The sequence below is a fragment of the Citrus sinensis genome, chromosome 9 (assembly GCF_022201045.2).
Source record: "Citrus sinensis cultivar Valencia sweet orange chromosome 9, DVS_A1.0, whole genome shotgun sequence".
Lineage (NCBI taxonomy): Eukaryota > Viridiplantae > Streptophyta > Magnoliopsida > Sapindales > Rutaceae > Citrus > Citrus sinensis.
In genome coordinates this window covers 2,958,020-2,985,599 of record NC_068564.1, presented here as the reverse complement: position 1 = coordinate 2,985,599, position 27,580 = coordinate 2,958,020, and the positions used below count along the sequence as shown (strand labels likewise).

General features: G+C 34.1%; 3 protein-coding genes across 4 annotated transcripts; all 3 read left to right on the top strand.

Moving 5' to 3' along the window:
- The first annotated feature begins 432 nt into the window (after positions 1–432).
- AGL62 (agamous-like MADS-box protein MADS3) lies at positions 433–6,549 on the top strand. The gene is made up of 8 exons (XM_006490398.3): positions 433–725; positions 2,637–2,721; positions 3,271–3,332; positions 3,528–3,627; positions 4,225–4,266; positions 5,239–5,280; positions 5,405–5,493; positions 6,319–6,549. The coding sequence occupies exons 1-8, from the start codon at positions 544–546 to the stop codon at positions 6,401–6,403; spliced, it is 687 nt and encodes a 228-aa protein (XP_006490461.1). The 5' UTR covers positions 433–543; the 3' UTR covers positions 6,404–6,549.
- Positions 6,550–19,097: 12,548 nt separating this feature from the next.
- Positions 19,098–22,692, top strand: LOC102609349 (probable fructokinase-7). 2 transcript variants are annotated; one of them, XM_006490227.4, is made up of 7 exons: positions 19,098–19,394; positions 19,956–20,176; positions 20,800–21,012; positions 21,119–21,316; positions 21,467–21,607; positions 21,948–22,064; positions 22,330–22,692. In XM_006490227.4, exons 1-7 carry the CDS (start codon positions 19,367–19,369, stop codon positions 22,465–22,467), a joined length of 1,056 nt encoding a protein of 351 aa, XP_006490290.1. In that variant the 5' UTR covers positions 19,098–19,366; the 3' UTR covers positions 22,468–22,692. The 2 variants fall into 2 exon arrangements, with proteins under 2 accessions (XP_006490290.1, XP_052289707.1); XM_052433747.1 differs by lacking the exon at positions 19,098–19,394 and adding an exon at positions 19,440–19,564.
- A 466-nt stretch (positions 22,693–23,158) lies between these two features.
- LOC102609618 (uncharacterized) lies at positions 23,159–26,878 on the top strand. Its single transcript, XM_006490228.4, has 7 exons — positions 23,159–23,431; positions 23,534–23,565; positions 24,782–24,879; positions 24,994–25,076; positions 25,436–25,513; positions 25,589–25,687; positions 26,296–26,878. Exons 1-7 carry the CDS (start codon positions 23,348–23,350, stop codon positions 26,596–26,598), a joined length of 777 nt encoding a protein of 258 aa, XP_006490291.1. The 5' UTR covers positions 23,159–23,347; the 3' UTR covers positions 26,599–26,878.
- The last annotated feature ends 702 nt before the right edge of the window (positions 26,879–27,580 follow it).

Below are 27,580 nucleotides of genomic sequence, written 5' to 3'. Positions count from 1 at the left end.
TATATATATGTGTGTGTGTGTGTAATGAATCTTTATAAATGAGCTCTTATGATGTTTTAAAAATCTTATGTCATGCATCTATATCTTTTATGACTATATATGTTTATAACTTTGTAAGTATATTATCACTACCCATATATTAAAAATGATCGGATATAATTAAGATTTAATTAATTTATATTCTTACATTAATAAGCATCACTCGGGCTATTATTGTAACGTACACAATAAGAGGAGAAAATGATGCGAAAATTAAAGAAAAGAACATCCAACGTGAACCCATTTTGTTACAAGAGCGAATAACCTACTAATATAGAGAGCCTCTTTTTCTTAATTTAATTGGTATCTAGAAAATTCTTACATACTTGTGGTAGTATAAATGAAAAGGTGCAAGCAAAGTACATTATCTCCACTACCAACATTAATTACCCACCAGAAGAAATAGAAAATAAGAAGATAAATAAATAAATGAAGAAGCAAACAGATCATATTTAGCATCATCATATCTCAATTTCGCTTTGCTTTTACGTTTCCTAGACAAAAATGGGGAGAGGAAAAATGGTACTTGAGAGGATCCAAAACAAGATTAATCGACAAGCTACTTTCGCTAAGAGAAGAGATGGTTTGCTCAAGAAAGCTTATGAGCTTTCTCTGCTTTGTGATGCTGAAGTGGCTCTCATCATCTTCTCTAGCCATGGCATGCTCTTTGAATTTGGCAGCAATTTGTAAGCTTTATCTACACACATTATTAATTGCTAAATCTAAGCTTAGCAAATATAATTTTAAATCTGAGTGTGACATGCTACATTTTTGTGCATTTTATAAAGTATGGGTTAGTTTTATAATGATCTAACATCTAGATGAAAATCGAGAGAGAATTGAAGAGGATGGAATGAGGATGAGGAAATAGCTAGCACTGACTGTGAAATTGTGACATGTTCAATCATGCATGCTTCCCTTCTCTTCTTGATATTTGCTTTGCGCTTCTTGTGTCAAATCTAATAAGACAGGTTCTATTAGATAATATAATTTTTTAAAAAAAAAAATAAAATGATAGTTTCTAGCTAATTAGAGTTTCTCTTTCTCTTTCTTTTTTTTTCTTTTTTTTCACAGCATACCTTCCCTATTAATGTCTACAGTCTAGTTCTGTAGTTCATGTACATATAGTCTTTTCTCTCCTTTTCTTTTTCTTTTGCCTTTTTATTTTTGTAACTTCTTGTGGAGCAGTTTTTGCCTATTTGGTCTCTTTTTATTTCTTTCTTAATTATATTTTGTAAGTTTTTACCATTTGGGATTTTGATCTATCCTTCCAACACTCAATATCGCTTGCTCTCTTGAAATATCTCAAACACTGCTATTAGAAAATGGAACGGAAACATTCTTTTACAAAACAAAATCTTTGCATATATGCTCTATTCTTTCTTTTCTACCTCATACTCCATCAAGAAGTGATTCCAAGATCATATTGCGTTCTGTGACGATTCTGTACAGATATATAGTTTAAATCCTGGTAACTAGCTAGTAGGTCTTTCTCTTTTGTTTGTTTCGTTCATTTTTACACTGGATGTCTAAATGAGAAATGGTTTAGCATGTAGCTTGGCCAACTTGAAGGTTTCTTTCAGTATTAATGTTGTGATTTAATCTTTCTTTTGGGAACATTGAACTGCATGTATTTTGAACATAAAGAAGATTAGCTACGGTACATTCTTTCACTACACAAGCGGTAAGATTTTGAAGGGATAGCACATAAAACTATTTTTGAAGTTCGATAAAGCGTTATTATTATTATTTTTTGGTTAGTGGTTTGGAACTGAATCTCAACTGAAATGAAATAAAATGCTAGTTGCATTTGTGATTGTCCAATTTCAGTATTCATTTGTAAAGAAAAACCTTATTAATTTGTTAGCTAATCAAACATGCCGATCAGATCTACCATAATTTGTTCAATTAGATGAAATTAAACAGGCAGCTTCCTTAATCCTTATACATTGAGAGGTTAATTCTGACGTCTGTTTTTAACCTGCATGATGATATGTAATGGAACAGCAACATTATACTTTTTTTTTTCAAGGAAAACTTCTTTACTTGCTGTTTTTTCAGACTCTATTCTTTTCTCAAAAACTGATTTTGGCAATGAGTATAATATTATTAGGGCTGCCTCTTGGCCTGATCTTTGATGAAAGAGGATCTTATTATTTCTAGCTCCCATGAGCAGTTAAATATCTTGTGCCATAATGCATTTATGATAATTAAGATAACTTTCTTTTACAATGTTATCTATCAACTACTGATCACATACTTATAAATTGTTTTGAAAAAAATAAAGAAATTTATTCTGATGTGTCGTGTTTTAAAAATATGATAACACCTACAAACTGCTCAGCAGAAATAAATATGATAACACCTATAAATTTCCCCCACTGCATTTGTAAAGCCTTCTTTCACCTTGTTCTATATTTGAATGTTTTGTAGTCACAACTTAGTTTGAATTTGGGAATTAAGAACTGAAGAGGTTGTGACAAAATCCAATGTACTTATTCTCTATCTATATATTTATTTATCTAAAATATGTTAATTATGATAAATGGTATAAGAAATACTCGTTGAACTTTAATTATTCTCTTTTATCTTACCAGCGGTATGGCGAAAATCCTTGAACGATACAGGCAATACTGCTACACCTCTCAAGAACCCATCGACATAAATCAACTGGAACCAGAGGTTTGTCAGTATGAATCGATACTTACACAACCTATATATGTTAATAAAATTGCTATTTTGCAGTTTTCTTTCCTTTAATTATGCATTTATGCCGTTACGACTGAGCAAATAAATTACATGACATTTCATGTGTATGAAATTTGAAGGGTTTACATTTGTTTCTTTGAAATTGAGGATTAACCATTTTTCTTATTAAAAAAAAAAAATTAGTAGGGATTTATTATTATGCTGTTTAATATCCATCTCTATACTTCACACTGCGGTATTATCTTCACCATTGAATGCAATTCGACCAAAAAGTTCAATTTTTCTTTTTTTGTGAACTTTTATAAGAGAATGGGTGACGATGTTGAATCCATGCTGTCAAAAGTAAGTGTCTTTTCAAGACTCATGACAAGTCTATATTCGTTGCCATATCCTGATAATGACACGATTTTTTAGTCATTAAAGCATTTTTGTTATCCATGCAATCTTCTTATATATTCTTTTATCATCAAGTACATGCCATAGCTATCGATAATCCTTCTCATTTCGTTGTTCAAAATTCAGGCATTATTCCGTGAGATCTTAAGGTTAAGAGCTTTACGTGAGTCTCTCGAGCGCTCTCAAAGGTTAAATTAAATCAGAATCTTTGTGAATTATTTGTATTTTCTTCTTAGTTTTTATCATACTTGTCAATTAAAATTAATTTGCCTCAATGAATATTATTGTGGAACCTTACCCATCAGCTTAAGTTTTCGAAAGAAGCTAGGTTCTTTTGTAAAATACAAACCATTGAAACTAATAGAACATATGTTTTTAATTAGGCATTTTCTGGGAGAAGATCTCGGAACACTTGGAGTGAAAGAGCTGCAAAAGCTTGAGAAACAACTTGACAAAACACTCTCACTGTCTAGACAACGAAAGGTACACATGTGCATGCACATAAATTTTCCCACAGCCCATGCACTTGTGGCATAATATATATGGTTATATCAGCTATGTTTCATAAAAACTATTTTTAATTAGAAATTATTTTTCAAAAAGAGAAAGAGAGAGAGAGAGATTAAAAATTATGGATGCGTTTGGGATTGAGGTGTTGTAGCTTTTAAGTTACAGCTGCTGTGGAAAAAAAGCTGTAACTACGAAACAAAAGTTAGTAATATATAATAAATGTAAATTTTAAATGATAATTTTGATAAAATTTTTAAAGATATAGTAGATTTTCCTTTACACAAGTAAAAAATCATATAAACATAGCTTTCAAGTTACAACAGTTAGTGTTTATCAAACACTTTAGTGTTGTAACTTTTAAGCTACAACTGCTCAACTTCAATCCTAAACGCACCCTATGTCTGAGAATAAAACATTCAATTAAATGCATGCATTCAATTCAAACAATGTTCATCTTCTATATGTCCCAAACATTACCAGATTATCAAATTATTCCTACCATATGCATATTGAATTCGTCGGTTGTAAGCTGATGACAATTTGTTGAATTTTTGCTTATAAATATTGCAGACGGATTTAATGCGACAACACTTGGAAACCCTTCAGAAAAAGGTAAGATAAATTAAATTATGAGAAATTATCATTACATCACTTCTGTTTTGCTATGTATTCATCTAACTACCACAAAATTCTAATATCTCCTCTAAACAAACTTTTCTTTTGGAATTTGTATCAATTAACTACTTTTGCACTAACACCTTTAAATAACTTAAATGAAATGACAATTTTATCCCTAAATAAATTAAAATACAATTTTCTTTTACAAAAATTTTGAAAAATAAAAAAATTATAATTAAAAAATACCCTAAATTTAATAAAAAAATCCCCAAAATTAGAATTTTATTTTTAATAAAAAATTATAATTATAAAAATAATTACAAAATTTTGGGATTTAATAAAAATCCCCTAAATTATTAAAATTTTGGCATTTATTATTATTATTAAGATTTTGGCATTTATTTTTAATAAATAAATTCAGTTTTTTTATTAAAGTTTTACAAAATCTAAATTGAATAAAAATCAATTGTTCTATTTGGGATTTATTTTTTATTAAATTTAGGAGTATTTTTATAATTATAAATTTTTTATTTTTCAAAGTTTTTATAAGATAATATGGTCTTTTAAATTATTTAGGAGTAAAATTGTCATTTTTTAAAAATTTTAACGGTGTTAGAGTAAAAGTGGTTAATTGATACAAATTTAAAAAGAAAAGTGGTGTAGAGAACATATTAGAATTTTGTGGTAGTTGAATGAACATAAGACAAAATAGAGGTGGTGCAGTAATAATTTCCCTTAAATTATTGATGTCGTGTTGCTCGCAGCATGATGTTTTTTACTTTGAGCAAAAACACACACAAATTAATATAAGATTACTCGTATGTGAAGTAGTACATACCGTGGGATTTTGGTACATTAAATTTTGTCCTATAGTCTTAGATTTCGGATCCCGGCCGGATCCTAATACCAAATTAAACACTTGGGCTCTCAATATATGTTCTTGATATTTGCCATACAAACTGACAGGCGCATGATCTTGAAGAAGAAAATAAGCAGCTCAAATTTAAGGTTTGTTCAAATTTTGTCTTAAAATGTTTTATAATATTTTGTGCTCAAATGGCAAATATCTGTTTATTATACACGCACACACACAGGTATGTTTTAATCTTCTCTTACACCTACAATTTTTCAGCTGGAGGAAGCAATTCGAGCATCAGGAGCAGATCCTAATATAGCAGTGATCACTAATCACCTCAGGGTGCACCCTGCGCAACAAATGGGGTAATTAAACTTCCTCAAATGAATGTAATAATTAATAATAGTACACCCATCATTTTCAGATGAAAAATCTCTAATTTTCTTTTATGCTCCTACTTTTTCTTTACTAACTCTCATCTCCCATATTTTTGGTTCCTAATTTTCAACTTATATGATATATTAAGTATGGTAACTAAACACTTGGTCTGTAATGATAAACTTAGTGTCTATTTGATATGATTTATCTAATGATCATAAGTATTTATTTAATCTCATTATCTCTTATCAAAATTATTCTTGACATTTGATTGTTTTTTCAGTAAAGTGTTTAGAGATTAAAGAAATTATTTTGCCTTTACTAGCAAAATCTCAAATTTTGAATTTTCAGGATTAGAGGTTGAAAAGTTTTTTTTTAATATTAAAATATTTAAAATTTCTTTTTCTTATTCTGACAGTTTTACTTTATTTTTTTATAGTATACCTTTAAAAAACTTGTTTGTTAAAGTAATTTTATAATTTTTATTAAATTTTTTAATTAATAACCAAACAATTAAAATTTTTTGGATAAAGCTTTATTTGTAAAAGTTTCACTAAGAAAAGTTGTACTTAAATAAGTTATATTTGTAAAATTATACCAAAAGAAGCCTTAAAATTGTTTCCTTTTCTCTTTTATTTTTTAAAATAAAAGCGCCTGTTTTTACTTTCTTACTTTCTAGTCCCGAAATGAAGGCGCTTTCGAGTGTTCACTAACTAATGATTTATTATTATTATTATTATGGTGAAGTTTAAGTATCTTATTCACTTGTGAAACAATCAGAACTAAGATGAAGTGATTTATTTGCCTTTCAGGTATAATGCCCATGATAGAGCAAATATTGGAGCAGCAAGTGACTTCGTTAGCGGAGCCATTAGTCCTGCTCAGGGATGGCTTTGAATTGAAGTTAATTAATCTTATGTCCTAATTGTGTGATTTAATTTGAATTGAAGTTAATTAATCTTATCTAATATTCGATAAGTGTTAATATTTGGTGAAATCATATTGTTCTCGTTTCGTCAATAAATCTGTAAGATATTGCTATATGTTGCCTGTAATTAATATCCAGAAGCTGTGATGACAAATCTAAAATAAAAGTCATCAGGGATATATAGTCAAATCATGGCACGGATACCAATGGATTTTGGCTCAGTTGTAGAACCCTTACCCTTACAATGTTGAGAATGAGAATTCGAGCTTTTATAAAATATTATGTGGGTTAGTTTCAATCCTCCTTCAATTATTAAATAATTGAGTGGAGACAGTTTCTCCCTCACGAAATGTGAGTGGAGTTAACACCTCTTAAATATTAGAGGGGATTTAAAGAGTTCGGGCAGCACTTCAGAGGAGTACATACCAAAAGAACATACCAAGAGAATGTCCCAATTGTATAATCTATTTGTAAATATTAATTTTAATATCTGATGTAATATCAATAACAGTCCTATATAACAGCATTAAAAAAAAAATCATGGCGACAGATTTAATAAATCTTCACATTTATTTTGTCATTTACTCATGGAAAAAAAATCAAATTATATACCAAAAGATATAAATACTAGCCCCAACGTCACTTTATAGAGGGTCCTTTGCATTTTCTAAGTATTTCCTTTAAAAAGATAGAAAAGTGTATAAAGTACAAATTAATTTTTAAATTTCTTAACTTTTCATATTTGAATTTGATTAGCTGGCTAACATAAGAAAGCTGATTGAAAATCATTGGCCATTAAGAATTTGAAAGCCGCTGAGCCAAACACTCAGTGTAGAGTACGATCCATTGATCATATATGAGTTGGTTAATCACGATTTTTTTTTTTTTGGTTATTGTAAGATGTTTATTTTATAAATAAGAAATTTTTAGTTTTTATCATACTTCCCAAATATTGGCTAATATATCTTAAGTTAAAACACAAATTTGTAAATTTAAAGAAAACATTGCTAAAAAAAATTATCTATTTGTGTTGGGAGGTACGTATATATATAATTATTTTCTAGTTGGAGTACCCTCATTTTTTTTTCTTGCAAATACGCTATTAAATCTTGTAGTTTAGTAGAGTTAATGCAAACACACTATTAAACCGCACGCTTTTATAGCACACTGAAAAAAACTCTATTAAACTTTACGGCTTATCAGCATGTTTACATTAAAAAAAAAATAAGAATGTCCGATTCTTAATTTTCTTACAAATATGGATCAAAATCAATATGAAAAATACAAATCGGAACAACATCCGCGTGTTATGTTTTCATCGAAGTCCAAAATATTTTCTCAATTAAAATTCAATCCCAAGATATTGAGTGAGTTAAGAGTGCGTTTGACATACTATATTATATTAGGAAAATGATATTCTCACAACATTTAAGCACAACACTGCCCAGTATAAAATCTGAAATTTGGGAGAAAAATTGCCACACACGCGCATGCTCTCTCACGCGTCTCACTCTGTTCAATAGCTCAACGTTGCTCGAATTTTGCCAAGTTTCCTCATCGCGCAGTGTCAGCTCCGATCTCTCTCACCATGCAGCAGCCAGCAAGTCTCAGCTCTCCTCACACAACAATAGTCTCGTCTCCGACAGCTGCTGTAATCGTCTTGTTAAGGTAACTCATTTACGTGCTGCTTATGAGTTGACTGTTAGGGAGCTGTTGTTTGTGAAAGCAAATCCAGAAAACCAAAACGGCAGAAGACTTTGCGTTTTGTTAACTGAAGCTGTTATGGAACAGCTGAGGTGGAAGCAATTGGTTGGAGAGCGGAGAGAGCTGAAGAGAGAGAAGGAAGCTGTTTATATAAAGCTAATTGTGACCCTTCTTGGATGATCCAAGCATTACTATGTAATTCATCTCAAGGAAATCAATAAAGCTGCGTTATTTCCCTTCCGTGGATGTAAGTTAGAGAAATCTAGCTGAACCACGTTAAGATTCTTTTGTTCTTTCGATTACGTTACTTCTGTTGATTCTTTAGTCATATTAGTTTAATCATCTAGTTCCAGAGTATCATCTTAGTCGTGACTTTTCAGTTAAGCATCTTGCTGCATCTTATTCTTTTGGCTTGAGGTCTTGGGGCAGAGTCTTGGGTTGTTTTATCAGTCTATAGCATCTGGGGTTCTACAATTGGTATCAGAGCTGGATCTACAACCAAAGACAAGTATGGTTTCAACCAAGATCGATCTTGAGAAGTTTACTGGCAAGAATGATTTCAACATGTGGAAGGTGAAGATGGAGGCCTTGCTGATAACACAGGGATTAGGAGATGCACTTGAACCTGTCACCAAGAAGGAAGGGAAAGAAGAATCATCCTCCAAGACACCTGAAATGGCAGCCGAGATAGACAAGAAGGCCAGAAGCACCATCATATTGAGCCTTGGTGATTCAGTGATAAGGGAGGTTGCCAAGGAGAAGACTATTGCAGACCTATGGGCCAAATTAGAAAAGATTTATATGACTAAATCTTTAGCTAATCGGCTGTATATCAAAAGAAGGATGTTCACACTGAAGATGGCTGAAGGGTCCTCTCTGGATGATCATATTGATGAATTCAATCAAGTGTGTGACACACTTGAAACCATTGATGAGGGGCTGGATGATGAAGGGAAGGCATTGCTTCTGGTGAGCTCTCTACCTCAGTCTTATTCAAATCTTGTGGATGCCCTTATGTATGGAAGATCAACCTTATCATTAGATGAGGTTAAGGCTGCCTTGAATACTAGAGGGCTACAAGAAAAATCTGGGAATATGATGCACGCTGAAGGGTTATCAGTTAAGGGTAAGTTTAACAAAAATGATGGAAAGAAGAAGAAACAAAAGCAAGACAAGTCCAAATCACAAAACAAGAAGTGCTTTCATTGTAACAAAGAAGGCCACTTCAAGAGAGACTGTCAAGAACTAAAGAACAAAATTAAAGAAAGAAATGGTGATGCAGCTACTGTGGAGGAAGAAGGCTATGAATCTGCTGGTGTATATGTGGCTACAGAGGATCTCTAGAGAGGTAAATGGATACTAGATTCTGGTTGCACATTTCATATGTGCCCATTTAAAACTTACTTCTCTGATTACCATGATTTAGATGGGGGAAAAGTAATGATGGGTAACAATGCTGTATGTAAAGTCATAGGCATGGGAAATGTGAGTCTTAGGCTTCATGATTGGACAATTTGGGAACTTAGAGAGGTCATATATGTTCCTGATCTAAAGAGAAACTTAACCTCACTAGGTTTGATAGATCAGAATGGGTTTAGTGTTAAGCTTGAATCTGGTAGATTGTTTATCATGAAGGGCTCTAAGATAGTGATGAGAGGATAAAAAAGAAATGGAGTATATGTCCTAGATGGTGAGGCAATTACAGGAACAACAGATGTAATTGTTGGCACTGGTGGGGAAGGCACCAGGCTGTGGCACCTAAGATTGGGGCATATGAGTGTTAAAGGGTTAAAAGAACTTGAGAAACAAGGGGTTCTAGGGAAGGATAAAATAGAAGAGTTAGATTTTTGTGAAGATTGTGTATTTGGGAAGTCCACAAGACACAACTTCAAACACTCAACCAGCAAATCTATTGGCATCCTAGACTACATACACTCTGATCTCTGGGGACCTGCACAGACAAGCTCATTAGGTGAAAACAACTATTTTTTGTCAATAATTGATGATTACTCAAGAAGGGTTTGGGTTTATGTACTGAAGCACAAAGATCAAGTCTTTAACAAGTTTAAAGAAAGGAAAACCTTAGTTGAGAATCAGACAGGAAAGAAGGTTAAAAAATTAAGAACAGATAATGGACTTGAGTTCTGCAATCAGCAATTTAACAGCTACTGTGCAAATGAGGGGATATCAAGGCACAAAACAGTGAGGTTAACACCTCAGCAGAATGGATTGGCAGAAAGGATGAACAGGACCCTGATGGATAAGGTGAGGTGCATGCTAGTGCAAGCAAAGCTACCAAAGGGCCTCTGGGCAGAAACCTTATTAACAGCAAGCTACCTGGTGAATTTGAGTCCCTTTGCTGCTCTAAATTTCAAGACTCCATTTGAAATGTGGCATGGAAAACCAGCAAGCTATGTCAATCTTAAAGTGTTTGGATGCCCTGCTTATGCACATATCAATCAAGGAAAGTTAGCACCCAGGGCTCTTAAAGGTCAGTTCCTAGGCTATCCTGATGGAGTTAAAGGATACAAACTATGGTGCACTGATCTAGAACCTCCAAGGTGTATAATAAGCAGAGATGTGGCATTTAATGAGAAGGCTGTGTTGGAAGTCAGAAAGGATGCTGGGTTGAAAACTCAGAAACCTCAAGTGCAAGATGACATCCAATTTGAGGTGGAGCATCCTGATTCAAAGAAATCTGAGAGGGGTGACAGTTCAGATAAAGACAGTGAAGATCATAATGAATACAGTGGCCCTCAACCAAAATCTCAGATGCAGACTCAAGTACAGGGTTATCAGCTGACAAAAGATAGAGAAAAGAGACAAATCAGACCACCACAGAGATATGGGTATGCTGATCTGATAACATATGCACTGGCTGCTTCACATGATATTGAAGTAGATGAGCCCAAGAGTTATGCTGAAGCAATTCAAAGCTCAAACAAATCAAAATGGCAGGAAGCTATGAATGAAGAGATAGCATCCCTGAAGAAAAATCACACTTGGATATTGGTTGAGAAGGCTGGAAACAGAAGGACAGTGGGTTGCAAGTGGATTTTCAGAGTCAAAGAAGGCCTTACAGCTAATGAACCTAGCAGGTACAAAGCTAGGCTGGTGGCTAAGGGGTACACTCAAAGAGAAGGAGTTGACTTTAAGGAGGTAGTCTCCCCTGTGGTCAGACATGCCTCCATAAGGGTATTGTTAGCAATAACTGCAGTTCATGACTTAGAGCTTGATCAACTTGATGTCAAGACTGCATTTTTACATGGAAGACTACAGGAAGAAATCCTTATGACTCAACCTGAGGGTTATGTGGATTCTGAGAAACCAAATAATGTCTGCTTGCTGAAAAGATCACTGTATGGGCTCAAGCAATCTCCAAGGCAATGGTATCTCAAGTTTGATGAGTTCATGCTGTCACATGGATACCTAAAATGCAATTTTGATTGCTGTGTATATTACAAGGTAACAAGTACAAATCTCTACATATACATGTTACTATATGTAGATGATATGTTGGTAGCTTGTAAGTCAAGAGAAGAAATTGAAGCTTTGAAGAATTTGTTGAACTCTGAATTTGAGATGAAAGATTTGGGGTCAGCAAAGAAGATACTAGGCATGGAGATCAAGAGGGATAGAAGCAAAGGCATTATGTTCCTTTCTCAAGAGAAATATCTGAGAAGGGTATTGGAAACCTTTGGGATGACCTCATGTAAACCTGTGATGACTCCAATAGCAACACATTTTAAGCTCTCCAGCCTGCAGTGTCCAAAGACAGAAGAAGAAAAGTTAGAGATGGCTAAGATTCCCTATGCTAATGCAGTTGGCTGCATGATGTATGCTATGGTTCTAACTAGGCCTGATATCTCCTATGCTCTAAGTGTAATTAGCAGATATATGGTGTCCCCTGGAAAAGAGCATTGGAGAGCTGTAAAATGGGTGCTAAGATATCTAAGTGGAACCTTAAGCCATGGGTTGGTTTATGGAAAGTCAGGAATCAAGTCTGAAGGGATCTTTGGATTTGTTGATTCTGACTTTGCAAGAGACTTAGACAGAAGAAGATCTCTCACAGGTTATTTGTACATGCTGGATGGTTGTTTGATTAACTGGAAGGCAAGTCTCCAGCATGTTGTTGCTTTGTCAACAATAGAAGCTGAGTATACAGCAGCTGCTGAAGCAGTAAAGGAAGCCTTATGGATGAAAGGCTTGATAGCTGAGCTTGGAGTGAGTCAGAAGACAGTTGATGTATTCTGTGATAGCTCAAGTGCCATTTACTTGAGTAAAAACCCAGCTCATCATGAGAAAACAAAGCACATCGACATCAAGCTGCATTTCATTAGAAATGTAGTTTCCATGGGTGTGGTCAGAATGGTGAAGATACATACAGACAGAAATCCTGCTGACATGTTAACAAAAGAAGTCACTACAGCTAAGTTCAAAGTTTGCTTGGACATAGCTGGTCTTGCCTGCTGGTAATTCATTCTGGAAATGGAGAGAGAAACCAGGGATGATTTGTTTCAAGGTGGAGAATTGTTGTTTGTGAAAGCAAATCCAGAAAACCAAAACGGCAGAAGACTTTGCGTTTAGAAGCTGGAAACACTTAAACTCAAACGACACAGGATCCTGCGTTTTGATGTGTACAAGAATTACACTTCTGAACGACGCATGGAGTTGTCGTTTAGATTTAAGTGATGCACGCATATGTCACGTGCTTGAGCTCAGCTTGCAAAGTTCGTTATTTGTCGTTAGAAGCACGAGGAACTCACGTGAGGTGCTGGAGATTTTCTGGGTTCGTTAACTGAAGCTGTTATGGAACAGCTGAGGTGGAAGCAATTGGTTGGAGAGCGGAGAGAGCTGAAGAGAGAGAAGGAAGCTGTTTATATAAAGCTAATTGTGACCCTTCTTGGATGATCCAAGCATTACTCTGTAATTCATCTCAAGGAAATCAATAAAGCTGCGTTATTTCCCTCCGGTGAAGTTAGAGAAATCTAGCTGAACCACGTTAAGATTCTTTTGTTCTTTCGATTACGTTACTTCTGTTGATTCTTTAGTCATATTAGTTTAATCATCTAGTTCCAGAGTATCATCTTAGTCGTGACTTTTCAGTTAAGCATCTTGCTGCATCTTGTTCTTTTGGCTTGAGGTCTTGGGGCAGAGTCTTGGGTTGTTTTATCAGTCTATAGCACCTGGGATTCTATAGGAGCTGAAGCTCATTGTCCTGTAATTGCAACCTTCGTGATGTTGAGGAAAGTTTATCCTGTAATTGCAGCCTCCATGTTTATTTGTTTCAAAGAAAGAGTTGCTTTATATTACTCAGATCTTTATGCTCTGTTAATAAATTATATTGCCCATTGTTTCAATAGATTTAAAAGAAAAAACTTACAGCCCACCGACATTAAGCTTATGCTATAAATATTACTGAAAGTGAATCATTTTTTTTATATAATTTAAAGTGAACATTGAGCTTATTCTATAATTATCACTTAAATTACAGCCCCCGAACATTTAAAGTGAATCAATTTTTCATTTATAGCATATTTAGCTTGTATGTGGTTTACTTTAGCAATCTTTTGTTGTTTCCAGTTAGTTGATAAGAAATATTTTCATTTTGTAGAAACAAAGAACATGGCAAAAATGATTGAAGTTGAAGAGTTGGAGAAAATTGAGGAGGACAAGTTAGAGGGTGATGAGCCAATGTGTTTTAAGAATGAAGAATGCATGTGTTTGACATGATGCATTTGAACATTTTCCCCCCTTTTGTTGTGCTTTGAATGAAGTTAACTTGCTTACTAAACTATGTGGGTTTACTTAAATCTTTTCTAACAGTTGTTGCTGGAAAAATGGCAACTCAGATTTAAGTTCGCTGGATTTGTAATTAACTTCAATTAATTTAATGTGTTACTCAATGTGTGTTGAGCTTGTACTTGTTCTAGGATTCCTTTTATTTCTTTTTGGGTTTATAAATACCTTGTTGAGCATTGCAAATAAAAGAAGCTGATACATTAAACCCAACTGACATTATTATTGCAAATAAGAGAAGTTAATATTATTACAAATAAGAGAAGCTAATACATTAGTTAAACATACAAGTTAAATATAATACATATTAACAAATGTTCAACCACCACAAATGAACAAATGGAACTTGATTTTTGTCTAACCAATTACAGGCCAAACAGGATTTTGGGCAAATATTCTACCAGCAAATTCTAATTCCTCTCTGACATAATCCATCTCAGAATAATTGCTCCTTATTTCATCTCTGAATCCCAAACTCTTTGCTCTTGCTTTTCTAATAATTTGCAGGCCTTTTCAGTAGACTCCCCCATGAATTGATTTGCATTCTTACCTCCAAAATCATTTCAATGGGCAAACTAGCAAGTTGAAATATGTCAATACTTTCAGCAAATTCGGCTCCTGAAGAGGAAGAACAACACAAAACCAAAATTAAATCTTAAGACTGGAGCAATCTTAATCCAGTTTTTATCGGCGTTAGAAGCCAAGAACTATTAACAAATTCAAAACCCTGGACAACCAAGTTTGAAATTAATGCAATGAATTGAAGTCAATTACCCTAACAATTCGATTACGGCAGCTGTCGGAGACGAGACATCAACGAACTGCGGAGACGGGATGGGCAAACAACGCCGGCTGTAGATTTATTTGGGAGGGGGGGAGGAGAGAGAGGGAGAGTGAGGGAGCAAGGTGCTTGAAACGCGAGAGAGAGAACCGAGATTTGCCGTGTGAGGAAAAACAAAGCGCAGACTTGCTGCGTGGTGATAAAGAATGGAGTCGGCACTGTTGCTACGTGGCGAGGGAGAACAAAACGAGACGCGTGAGAGAGTTTGTTGAGTGCTTGGGTGGCAATTATTCTCCTAAAAATCAGATTTTGTGCTCCGTTTTGTGCTTAAGTGTTGTGAGAATATTAGCGCTGATTATATTATGTTGTATTGTATTATTTTAATATTAATATATTGTATTATGTTATATTATATTAGTATTATATTATAATAATATTGTACAATGTTTGATGCTATATTGTATTGTATTAATTTTTTTGTGATTAATTTAAATTAAATATTATATTTTATTAATATTTTATATTTTATTAATATTTTATATTACATTAATATATTTAAATTGTATTAATATTTTATATTATTATTAATTTTAAATTAATATTATTTAAATTTATTCATATTTAAATATTTATTATTAGTTATAATAAATTATAAATTTATTAATAAATTATAATGTAAAAATAAAAATTATAATATAATAATAGGAAAATTATCATCCGTATACCCTTAGTTTACTTCGTTATAAAAAACGCTACAACACTTTGAGGGTGTATCAATCATCCACCATAAGTTGACAAAATGTATCTGCTGCCCACCAAACCGTTACTTGCCGTTTAAATAGGATGACGTCAGAGGGGTAATTTGGTCTTTTATATGATACAAATGATAATTTAAGGGTATACAAGTGATAATAAGAGAATTTAAGGATATACAAGTAATAATTTTCTTTTACTTTAATTTAAGTTTCAAGGGTAAAATCGTCAATTCGCTATAGTTCCGTTAACTTTCAAACGGCAGCTAACGGTTTGGTGGTCGGCATATAGCTTTTGTCAATTTAAGGTGGACGATTGATACGCTCTTAAAATATTATAGTATTTTTTATAACAGAGTAAATATAGGTTGTTGTTGTTGTTGTAAACCACAAACAAAAGCCAAAAAGTAAAAGCAAAAGTCAAAAGCAAAAGAAAAAAAAAAAAGCAAGCAGCAATTAGGGGTGGACAAAATCGGGTTCGGGTCAACCCGATCGGGTTTCGGGTTGTTCGGGTTGGGCAAATATTGATCCGAATACAACCCTAACTTACAACCCAACCCGACCCGACCCGATCCGATATATGTTCGGATCAGTTCAAAAAATCGGGTTGAGTTCGGGTCTTAGAACAGTAGAATGCAGTTTGGGTCGAATTTTGGAGTAGCAAAATACAGATCGGGTTTTGGAGCAGCAGCAAAATGCAGATCGGGTCTTGGAGCAGCAAAATGCAGATCGGATTCGGGTCTTGGAGCAATAAAATTCAGATTCGGGCGGTGGCACTTGGCACTTGGATGCAAATCAGTGGACAGTGGCCACAGACGTGCAGCAGCAGACGGGATGACGCACACTCGCGCAGCAGCAGATCGGGAATCGATTGGGTGCGCAGCAGGCAGCAGCAATCGCGGACCAGCAAACTCGCAGCAACACCGAGCAGCAGTGAGCACACAGGCGGACGCTTCTTGAGGTGTGGACTCCGTTGGCGACTTGCTGTTGGCCATTGGGTGCGGTCCATGGATGTGTTTTGTGCGCAACAGCAGCCTTGTGTTTGTGTGTTTGTGCTGTGAATGAATCTGTGATTTGTGTTGTGTTTGTGTGACTGTGTGTGCAGTAGCGTATGTGTGTGTGGCTGTGTGCTGTTTGCAGTGTTAGCTTAGGGTTTTTTTTTTTTTTTGGAAACCCGATCGGGTATTCGGATCGGGTCGGGTTTGACCCGAACCGATCACAACCCGATCGGGTTTGTAACTTTCAATCCGATCGGGTTTCAATCCCGACCCGATCTGACCCGAACCCAAAATTTATCGGGTCGGATCGGGTAAAATGCCCACCCCTAGCAGCAATTGCTGCATTAATTTAAACCTGACTGTGAGTTGGGTTTAGCTAATGCGACAACTACTGCATTAGCTTGGGCCATTAATACAATGTTGTTGTGGTTTTTTATCTATTAAACATGAGCTTGTATAAATTTAATGTAGTGAGGTGTTTTAATAGCGCAACCAAATATGCCCTAAGCCCATGTTTGGTTGTAAGAAATAATAAGAGAGGAAAGGAATTGAAAAGAAAGAAGGGGAGAGAAAATGAGTGAAAAAGAATGGCAATTTTATTTTTATTGTTTGGATGGACAAGGAATTCATTTTTCTTCTTTTATTTTTTTCCCCTCTCCTCCTTTCCTCTCCTTATATTTTTTTCGAACTAAACATGGTATAAAATTTTAAAGTAAAAGAATCCTTCTAAGATCTTTTTAATAAACGTAACATACAAGGACCGGCACCTCACGACTTATCATAAATTTAGTTGTGTAGACTCTAACCGTATTTCTAGTTTGGTAGGAATCTTCTTTTGTGACAGTCTTTGTCATGGCACCGTAGTTACCATGTTTGGTTCGAAAAAATATAAGGAGAGGAGAGGAGGGGAAAGGAGGAGAAGGGAAAAAATAAAGAAAGAAAAATGAATTACTTGTCCATCCAAACAATGAAAATGAAATTGACCTTCTTTTTCACTCATTTTCTCTCCCATTCTTTCCTTTCAATTCCTTTCCTCTCCTACCATTTCTTCCAACCAAACATGGGCTTAGGCTAAAGTTCTTATGATATTCATAATCATTGTGATCTAAATGCTATTTTGGTGATCATTTATACGGGAAAAAAGTAATGATGTTACCATACATTTTGTTAAATAATTAGCTTAATAAGATTGATTTTCATCAATTGATTTGACCCTTATATTAATTATGAAGCCTTTAGTTGGTTTAACTTTTGCTCATATATGTCAAAATCTCCAATTGAATTTTTTTTTTTCCAGCCGTCTATATATATATAATCATTCTTTAGTGAGAGCATTCTCACTTTAATAAATTGAGGATGCCACTAACAATAAAAAAAAGCATAAATTTTAATATAATAACATACAAAAATTATTTTGTTTTTAATGTATTTAAATGTATATTTTTCATATTTTAGTGACATTCTCACTTTAACAAAGTGAGGATTAATATATATATATATATATATATTCATACAAAAAAAAAAAAATATATATATATATATATATACACACACATACACTTTGTTCAATTCTTCATTTTGCAAGAGGTCGAATTTAGCTAACTTAGCTGTAAATTGCTTCTAACAATGCTATGAACCACAATTTTAGTTTGAGTCCGGTATATTAGAAGTAGGGATTGAATATTCAAAAGTAGATCTATTCTCAATTAATATATTCATAGTTTATTCTTGATTAAAGCTTTATTTGAAATTGAGATTTGAACAGTTATAGCTTAAAAGGTACAGTATCAAAGTATTTGATAAACATTAACTATTATAACTTAGAAACTAAATTGATTTGGTTTTACATTTGTCTAATGAAAGATCTTTTATATCTTTATTTATTTTATCAAAATTATTTTTTAAAATTTACACTTATTACATACTATTAACTTTTATTTTATAATTATAATTTTACAATAACTGTAACTTAAAAGTTGCAATATCTCAATACCAAATGGGCCTTAACATATTTATAGTGCTTTCCAATAAGGAGAACTACGATCTATAGAGAAGAGTAGAAAACTATTTGTAGAATGCTTGACTCAAATAATTATTTATAAAATTTAACTAGATTATTCCTGAATTATATTAGGATATTTATAAACTATCTATTTATATTTATACTTTTTAAGATATTCTAGAATCTTAGAGACCGTTCCAAAACCTCTATAGATACTTAGGGTGAGTTTACTAATGTTTTAATTTTTAAAATAACTACCGTCAACTGTGCAATAGAAATAATTAGCTATGCAAGAATTATTTAAATATTTGGTAAAATTTATTTTCAGAAGTGCTATAAGTTATAAAAGCAATCATATCATCTATTTTGTTAAATTTAAATTATTGTAAAATTGTAAATGACTGAATTGAATATAATATTTAATAAAATTTATTTACACATTTATAAACTTGTATATGTAATATTTATTTATTGTGTATATATAATAATTAATAATTAACATTAATTTTTTAATTTTTTATCTCAATAATAATAATAATAATAATATTATTATTATTATTAAATTTTTTTGGTTAATTGAATAAAGATAATTTATCCAAAAAAACCAAAAATTAAAGAACATACGGTTACAAGGAACCAGCAACAGCTGGTTTTTATTGTCAAATTTCTGTGTGCCGCCGGATCACAGAAATTTGATCACCGGTCATTGATCACCTTAGTATTCACATGGTCAAAGATTCATTAAAGACTACAATTCAACAAACTCTCTCTTACTTCTATGCTTCTTTCTATCAACCCCACGTCAACCCATTCTTCCTTCTAACTTCACGTTTCATTTAATTTTCTTGGTATATTTTAGTTTTGCTTTCATCACAACTACATATTCATTTGCTCAAATGGCTGACAATCATAATCCCACTTCAGGTTCCTCTTTTATACTTCTATTTTACACGTTCAACCTTTCTGTTCTTCATTGAAATATCAAATATGTCCTCAAGATTGTTTCTTTCTTCGTATTGTATGTGCGTTGTTGAATCAGTTTTTACTGATGATTTGATAGATCTCTTGTTGCATGATCCAAGTTTTGTTCTTTCGTATGTGAATCTTTCTTGTGAATCTTTGGATTGCTGTTACTATTCTTACATGATAGTAGATGTTTATATTTTTAGCTGTTGTTATTTGTATAACTGTATCAGAAGGGTTTCTGGGGTGAAGCTATTTGTGCCTAGTTTCTCAAAATAGTCGTTTTAGTTGATTTTTGTGGGAGAAATATCATCTTGATCTGGGAATGTTCTTGTATGACATGATTGAACCCGCGTTAGATCTTAACTGAAGCGGATTGCATGTATGCTTTCGTGCTATAAGATTGGTCTTGGAATGCTATGTTAGATGTCACTGTTTTGTTATTCTAACCAATTTAAGTAGCATTACTGAAACTGTCTGATTGACAATGGGTATTGATATCAAGCAACTTTATGTCTATAGGTGCTGGTTCTAAAGATCTTTCTGCTAGTATGGATGGAGGGTCTGGAGCTTATGATCGGCTAGTTGTTTGCTTTGGGGAAATGTTGATCGATTTTGTTCCAACTGTTGGAGGGGTTTCACTTGCTGAAGCACCTGCTTTCAAGAAGGCTCCTGGTGGTGCTCCTGCCAATGTGGCTGTTGGCATATCGAGGTTAGGAGGGTCATCAGCTTTCGTCGGTAAGGTGTGTGAACAGTTTTGTCTTGTTGCGTGGCACTCACTTGGATAATTCTAAGGCTCTGTTCGGTTCTTTGTTTGGTCTTACCCTTTACACGACCTTCATATGTTAGACATTTTATCAGAACTTCCAATCTCGCTTTTTACTAGTTCAATAAACCCCCATCTCTCCGTATCCGCATTAAAAGCATCAAGTACTAATTGTTTGTTGACTATGGAAATGGAATATGGTAGTGTTTGTTGTATGAATTGAACATTTTGACAATGGTGATTACCAGGAATTTCCTTAGAATCTGGAACTGTAATTCATCTTCTGTTTGTGGTATGCTTTTGACTTGGTTGCTCCACAATTGATTTAGATGTATGTTTGTTTGCAAAATATGGATTCTATATATCTTCTTGGCACCCTATTGCATTATTCACCATTTTTTTGACTTCAATTATCTTAGATTTAACTAAACGAAATATGCAACATCCACGCAATAAGGCACTTTGTTAGTTCGAGCACCCTGCTTCCACTGCATAAAATCAAATCCTCTGTTTTATGTGTTGTGAACAATTTTGGGGGCAGCATCTGGCTTCTACTCAGTTATAATGACAGTTAGAAAATATTTGTCATCTGTGTTACAGCTAGGAGACGATGAATTTGGTTACATGTTGGCTAACATTTTAAAAGAGAACAATGTCGATACATCCGGTGTTCGTTATGATTCCACTGCAAGGACTGCCTTGGCGTTTGTTACACTCAGAGCTGATGGTGAGCGTGAATTTTTGTTTTTTCGTCATCCAAGTGCTGACATGCTTCTATGTGAATCGGAACTTGACAAAAACCTCATTAAGCAGGTCCTTTTCTCTCTTTCTTGTTTTAAATGAACATTAACCGTATATTCCTAAGGTGATATTTTGTATGTTTGAAAATCATTCATTTCCAAATTATACTTTATTACAGGGCAGCATCTTCCACTATGGTTCAATTAGTTTAATTGCAGAACCATGCAGGTCAACTCAACTTGCTGCCATGAACTTGGCCAAAGAGTCTGGTAGCATCCTCTCCTATGATCCTAATTTGAGATTGCCACTATGGCCATCAGAAGAGGCTGCTCGCGAGGGCATAATGAGTATATGGGATCAAGCAGATATAATAAAGGTAAAATTTGAAACAAGATATTCATGCATCCAAAAGATGCTTCTGCATTGGTACAGATACAGTAGTGGCTTCTTTATGTTTCAATAGGCACTATAAACGAATTTACTATATATCATCAGATTCTTTTGTGGTTAACTTATGAATTTGTAGGTAAGCGATGATGAAATTACATTCTTAACTGGTGGTGATGATCATAATGATGATAACGTGGTGTTAGAGAAGCTGTTTCATCCTAATCTCAAGCTTTTGATTGTCACTGAAGGTTCAAAAGGTTGTAGATATTACACTAAGGTGAGAAAAAGATTTTTGTTTTACTTGGTGTTAGGATTTGCTAGCGGAAACATTTTTTTTTTCTTTTTCCTAAAAGCATTGCACTGGAAACTCGATTCTTTAAATCCTGTTTCAATTATCATATCTAGGCTGTTTTTCTTCAGTAATGAACTACTGATGATGGATTTTTGTTGTTAGTAGCTTATGCAAACTGCAAAGTGAATGGTCTCAATTGAATATAGTATCATTTAGAAATCCAAAGAAAGCAGAGTTTGAGAAGTTTTCAGAAAGCTGAACTATCTAATTCAAATGGTCGAAGTAAATAATTCATCAGTAATAAGCAAATGAAAACTTTTTGCAGGAATTCAAAGGCAGGGTTCCTGGTGTTAAAACGAAAGCTGTTGACACCACTGGTGCCGGTGATTCATTTGTCAGTGGAATACTTAATTGCTTAGCTGCTGATCAAAACCTGATCAAGGTACCTGTTTGACATTGATCAATTACAAACTTCTGCATAATATGTACTGTTTAATTTGAGAAGTAATAGAAGTAACCATTTTTGCTCACATATTCCGATTCCAGTACTTTTATTTTATAGACACACACACTTTTGCCATTGGTGCAGATAACTTATAGGAACACCAAACTCCCAATGGATTATGAGACGTGCTAGTGTACCATATCAGAATTTGCATAACCCAAAAGAGCTTACGGTTTTTTCTTCTATAATTATTCTTTGGCAGGATGAGAATCGGTTAAGAGAAGCTTTACTTTTTGCAAATGCCTGTGGTGCCCTCACGGTTACAGAGAGAGGTGCAATTCCTGCACTGCCTACAAAAGAAGCTGCGCTCAAACTCTTACACACTGTTGCAGCGTTGTAAATGCATCAAGCAGAAATTTAATGTTTCGTATTTTTCTTCTGTATCAAGTTGTATTTTGAGCTCTGTTTGGAGCACTTTGCTCTTTTTTCCCCTTCAGTTTAAGAAAGTTGCATAGCCTATTTGCATTGAATAGTAGTGTTCTAGATGCTAGGATTATGATCAATAAAATTAGTGAACCAATTTATTCTGAAAAGGAAAAATGAGAGATGGATTTGTTTAAGAACACATTTTTACATCTTTTTGGTTTCAAATGTTTTTCCAGCAAGGTTGGTTTTCAGTTGGTGTGTCGCAGTGAATGGAATCACTGAAGACCATGATTGGTTACTATGAAGAGGAAAAAATGAATTTTAATTAATAATTATTATGTTTTTAGATTCTAAAATTCATCGGATCAGAAAATCAATAATGCTATGAATCGAAAAATCTTAACTTCTAAATTTATAATTTTACAATAAGTCTAGTAATTTTTTTTTTTTTTTAATAAAGTAAAGTTCGAGGTCGAGGATAACTATTGAGAGATCCGAGTGGCGGGTGCGTCAATTTCGCTTTCTTTCACGTGCTTGGCATGTGCGTCCGGTTAACTGTCAAGAGGGCAAAAAAGTCATTATGAAAAGAAAGTGACAACTCGTCTTTGACGAGTTGACCCGAAATACCGGCCTTCACAATCCGACATGTCGTGTCACTTGCCATTTTCATTTTTAATGAACGATTAGAGCGCGTATTTGCTTCAATCCGAAACCAAAACGCAGTAAAACATCGCCGTAATAACTTGAAATTGCGACTGAAAAACAATTGACTTGTGTTTATAGTTTCATCAGAGATTTAAATTTTTAGTTCAGATTGTAAATTATCAAAAAAAAAAAAAAAGGAAAAAAAGAAAATGGCTTCGGATCCTTCGCTTCAACCGGAGATCGGACCTGATGGTCTCTCGCGAGAAGCCCCTGTTATCGCCTACACCGAGAGGGTCTCTCTCTTATCTGTTTACGTGTGGATTTATGATTTATAATTTCTATTATTTTTTAATTAATTGTTAATGTGGCTGAGATTTTTGTGCTCTCTGTATCAGAAAATTGAAGAAGAGCAGCTTCAGTTGAGAAAGTACGTTCACATTTTCGTTTAATTAATATCTTTTTCCCACTGCAATTTGTTTTGATTCTATATCACGCTAGACAGCAATGTACTTAATTTGCCACAGCTCCCAGCTCTTGGTTTAGTTACAGTGAGTGTTGTAATGTTTGAAGATTCTTACAATTGAATATATATGCTTTATCAAAGTCTTCTTAGTAATTGAAGATAGTTGGATCTAGAGAAATGGAGATGATGTTTAGTCCTTTGTTTGGATATTTTGTCGGTGCTGAAGATTTTTATTTTTCGATTAGATGTCACATGATCGAAGGAGTTGAAAAATATTTTTATGGTTTATAGGAATTCTCAAATGCATCCTATTTATATAGCTGTTTTTCCGCTTTTGCATTCGGTGGTAATTATTATTTATTTGTGAGAAAAGGTGGTATCGGTTGGAAGGTTTTGGAGTTGGTTGTAAGTTGATGATTTTATCAGCTGTTGTTGGTAGTGGTGATATGGTTGGTCGTTGATAGAGTCGGGATATTGTACAAGCACACTGGACTTGATGGAGGTAACCCAAGAGATAAAGTATATTGAAGGTTATGGTGATGTTGACATTGATTTTGGCAAGGTGTTGTGGGCATAGAAGTTGTGGTAACAGAGTTGGTGCAGAAATCTTGAAAATAATCGATCGTGGTGATAGACTTATAGTCTGCTGACATGATGGCAATGACGGCAGGAAGGATTTTGTTGTGATTACATGTTTTGAGTGGTCAGTGGTTTTCCTGTTATATAAATTGCTTTCATTTATGCAATTTGATAGGAATTCAGTTTCTTTTTTGATTGAGTTAGCTCTGGTTGTTAAAAACTACGGGCTGTTAAGAAGTTCATTTCTTAAGAGTTATCTAAATCATTTTCATTCCAAGGTTCAATTACTATTATGTTGGATAGCTCTTGCCTCTGTTTCCCGACTGTGTCTTATATTCATTTTGCTGAATTTATGCTGATTCATGACCCTCATTTTTCTGTATCTTTCTTTTTACTATTGATTTGTGGAATGTCTTGCATGATCTTCTCTGGCACATGTTTTCAGATACCTTGAAGATAATTATTTTAAAACACGTGATGTTGAAAGAGAGCTGGCAATTATTTGTTTTGCTAGATTCATGCCCCTCATTTTTCTGTATCTTTCTTTTCACTGGTGATTCGTGGAATGTCTTGCATGATCTTCTCTGGCACTTGCTTTCAGATTCATTGAAGAAAATTATTCTAAAATACGTGATGTTGAAAGAGAGTTGGCAAACCTTACGATGGAGATGAAACTCACTGCTGGGCCAAAAAAAGCAGGTTGGTAATGATCATCATTACTTTTTAAAGTTCCAGCGCTGTGGAATTTTTTGTCATTAGTTTTTATGGCTGAGATACTCTGCCATTGCTGTGACGTATGGCATTTTACTTAAGCACTCGAACACTTGAGAAAGAAAATAGAAATGTCAACTGAGAGAATTCGTGTTGCCAAGCAGAAGGAAGAACAAGCACAGAAGGTTTGTCCCCCCGATTAAAACTCAGCTTATGTTATTGCCAAAAATATAGTTTCACCTTTTGGGTATGTCCTTGCATATTGACTGGGAATGATATTTGTTTGAACTCCACAAATTATTGTTGTGCTCCGTCATTTGGACCTAATTTTGGCTTATTTTCGCTAGATACGAGATTGCAATGCATGAGTTTGTATTACACGATTCCACATTTCTTTTGGATCCATATAGCCAGATTCCTTCTCGATTGAGAATCATTTCACTGAACTAAATATACCTTAATTCCAATATAAAGCTGTTTGACCTGAGAAGGGGATTTACTACTTGGTGTTATGATTTTATGTATTTTTTCATTTTCACTTCAGGTTTGGGAAGCAGCATCACAGGCTGTGAAGGATGAAGAAGCAATGAAGCAGAAGCTATGTGAAGATCTAAATAATCTGGTATATATTCGCTAAATGTTGATGTAGAATGTCTGTACTTTGTGAAATTACTTATAATGTTATTATGTATGATAGGTTAAAGAAAGCAGTAGCACCCAGTTTTCGAGACTTGAGGAGTTGAAAAGACGACTGGAAGCTTTGAACCCAAGTAGAGCATCTGCCCCTTCTCCTTATGTAAGATATCTCTTATTTCATTTTATTTATCTTCTGTGCGTGAATAAGTACGACCTAACATTCTGCACCAAGCTATGTCAGTGAGCATGGCCCTTTTATGAAAAAAAGAGTGATATTTGATGCTGACTTTGGGACTCTGAATTTTTTCTTTAATTCATTGATAATTTATACTGTTTCACCATTAATACACTTGCTTTCTGATCCTGTTCTCCCCCCCTCCCCCCCCCCCCCCCCCCCAAAAAAAAAAAACATCAATAGTTTAGTGATTTGCTTTATGTTGTGTGCAAGGAGATTATTTGTTGTTAACAGCTTAACACAGTGCAAGAAGATATTAATTAAGTAGTTCCCTTCACTCTCACTTATTTTAAACTTGAAACCTTTTTAGTAATTAACATTCGTGCTATTCCTCCTTCAAATTGACCCAAATCTCATCCGGAATATTTAGTTGTGGGACCAAAATGCCCACTTTGTCTAGTGACTTTCTAATTTGGCAACAAATTTCCATTTTCTTGTTTATATCATGCTCTTCCGGTAATAAAAGAACTTCACTTTTCATTGGCATGTTATTAGGAAGTTGTTTGAGATTTTGGACCTGGATTTATCTTTAGGATGGCAAACTGATGGGACCTGCACAGATCAGTCTAGTTTCAGACACTCCTGCCCTCCCACTGTCAGGAACGGGTGCTGGGGTGGCCCAAAATGCTACATCCAATCAAGGAGACGGTGGAAATGCTCCAGTTATGAGTGGGCACAATCAACATCCTACTGTCGAGGGAGAAGTAAAAGGAAAGAAGAAAACCCACTTTCAGGGACGAGGGAAGGGAGTTGGCATTGTGCCCGTGCCCAAGGGTAGAGGAACTGGAGCACCTGGTTGGACAGGTGCTGGCTTTGATGTGGATGGTAGATCTTAGAAGCATAGTGTCTAGTTTCTATGTTGAAGCCATGGTGCAACTAGACAGAAGTTTTGCTCATTTATTTGGTATATTCTTTAATCCATCCTATTCCCTATATTCATCAGTTGATGTTTTTTCTTGTGTTCTTTCAATCGGCTAAAGCCTGTTGATATCAAGAAAAAGGAAGGCCATCTGACCTTTTTGACTTTGCACTCTTTTTTTTGTCAGCTTTTGAATGTTTCAAGTACTGTATTTCAAGCAAGCAATTGTTCAAATATACATTTTTCCTTTTCATGTTCCTTACTGTTTTGTGTTGAATATGTGACCTGAATCTCTAAGACAAATTATGCCCTTCTCAAAAATCATAACAAACAGGGCATAAGCATGGCTCTTAGTTATTATCTTTAAAATTTGATGTGGGATTGGGGAACATTCTTAATAATTGACTTCTGAAATGCCACCCATTTTCATTAAATCTTTATCAAAACCTTTGTGCAGTATATTATTTTTACTGCTGATGAGACTTTAGCAATAGTTGAACCCTGCCTTTCTTGAACAATGAAAGAAGACCCGTCTGGGATTTTTTTTTTCGGTTAAAAAAAAAACAACAATTTTTTTTTTCAAAGTGAGCAGAATCATTCTAAATTGGGAAAGGAAAAATATCTTGTGCTTTCTTTTGTATCATTTGGGTTTAGAGTGACTGTTCCTAGATTCTGAAGTTTAGGACTGTTCCTAGATTCTGAAATTTAATGGTCTATCTAATCTTGTAATTCTATGATGTGACATGGACTGTGCCATGTCCAAACAGTTCTTTTTCCCTTCATATAGTTCTTAATGATAAAATTGCTTATATTAATGCCAAAGACAGCCTAAAGCAATCATATCATATCCTTGAGGAATGATGTTTTAATGGATTAGATCATTTGGAATTAAAGAATACAATCAAAGGCATAAGTTGGTTGTACTGGTTGGTGTTAGCTAGTGTACCGCAATATTGTTT

What these genes read in the sequence shown, in the direction of transcription:
- AGL62 (XM_006490398.3), top strand. Translation starts at nt 544, where the DNA reads ATGGGGAGAGGAAAAATGGTACTTGAGAGGATCCAAAACAAGATTAAT. An exon ending in TCTCTCGAGCGCTCTCAAAG is followed by an intron (nt 3,333 to 3,527) that starts GTTAAATTAAAT and finishes GTTTTTAATTAG; the next exon opens with GCATTTTCTGGGAGAAGATC. An exon ending in TGGAAACCCTTCAGAAAAAG is followed by an intron (nt 4,267 to 5,238) that starts GTAAGATAAATT and finishes ACAAACTGACAG; the next exon opens with GCGCATGATCTTGAAGAAGA.
- LOC102609349 (XM_006490227.4), top strand. Translation starts at nt 19,367, where the DNA reads ATGGCTGACAATCATAATCCCACTTCAG. An exon ending in CATCAGCTTTCGTCGGTAAG is followed by an intron (nt 20,177 to 20,799) that starts GTGTGTGAACAG and finishes TCTGTGTTACAG; the next exon opens with CTAGGAGACGATGAATTTGG. An exon ending in ATCAAGCAGATATAATAAAG is followed by an intron (nt 21,317 to 21,466) that starts GTAAAATTTGAA and finishes ATGAATTTGTAG; the next exon opens with GTAAGCGATGATGAAATTAC.
- LOC102609618 (XM_006490228.4), top strand. Translation starts at nt 23,348, where the DNA reads ATGGCTTCGGATCCTTCGCTTCAACCGGAGATCGGACCTGATGGTCTC. An exon ending in TTATCGCCTACACCGAGAGG is followed by an intron (nt 23,432 to 23,533) that starts GTCTCTCTCTTA and finishes TCTCTGTATCAG; the next exon opens with AAAATTGAAGAAGAGCAGCT. An exon ending in GAGCAGCTTCAGTTGAGAAA is followed by an intron (nt 23,566 to 24,781) that starts GTACGTTCACAT and finishes ACTTGCTTTCAG; the next exon opens with ATTCATTGAAGAAAATTATT.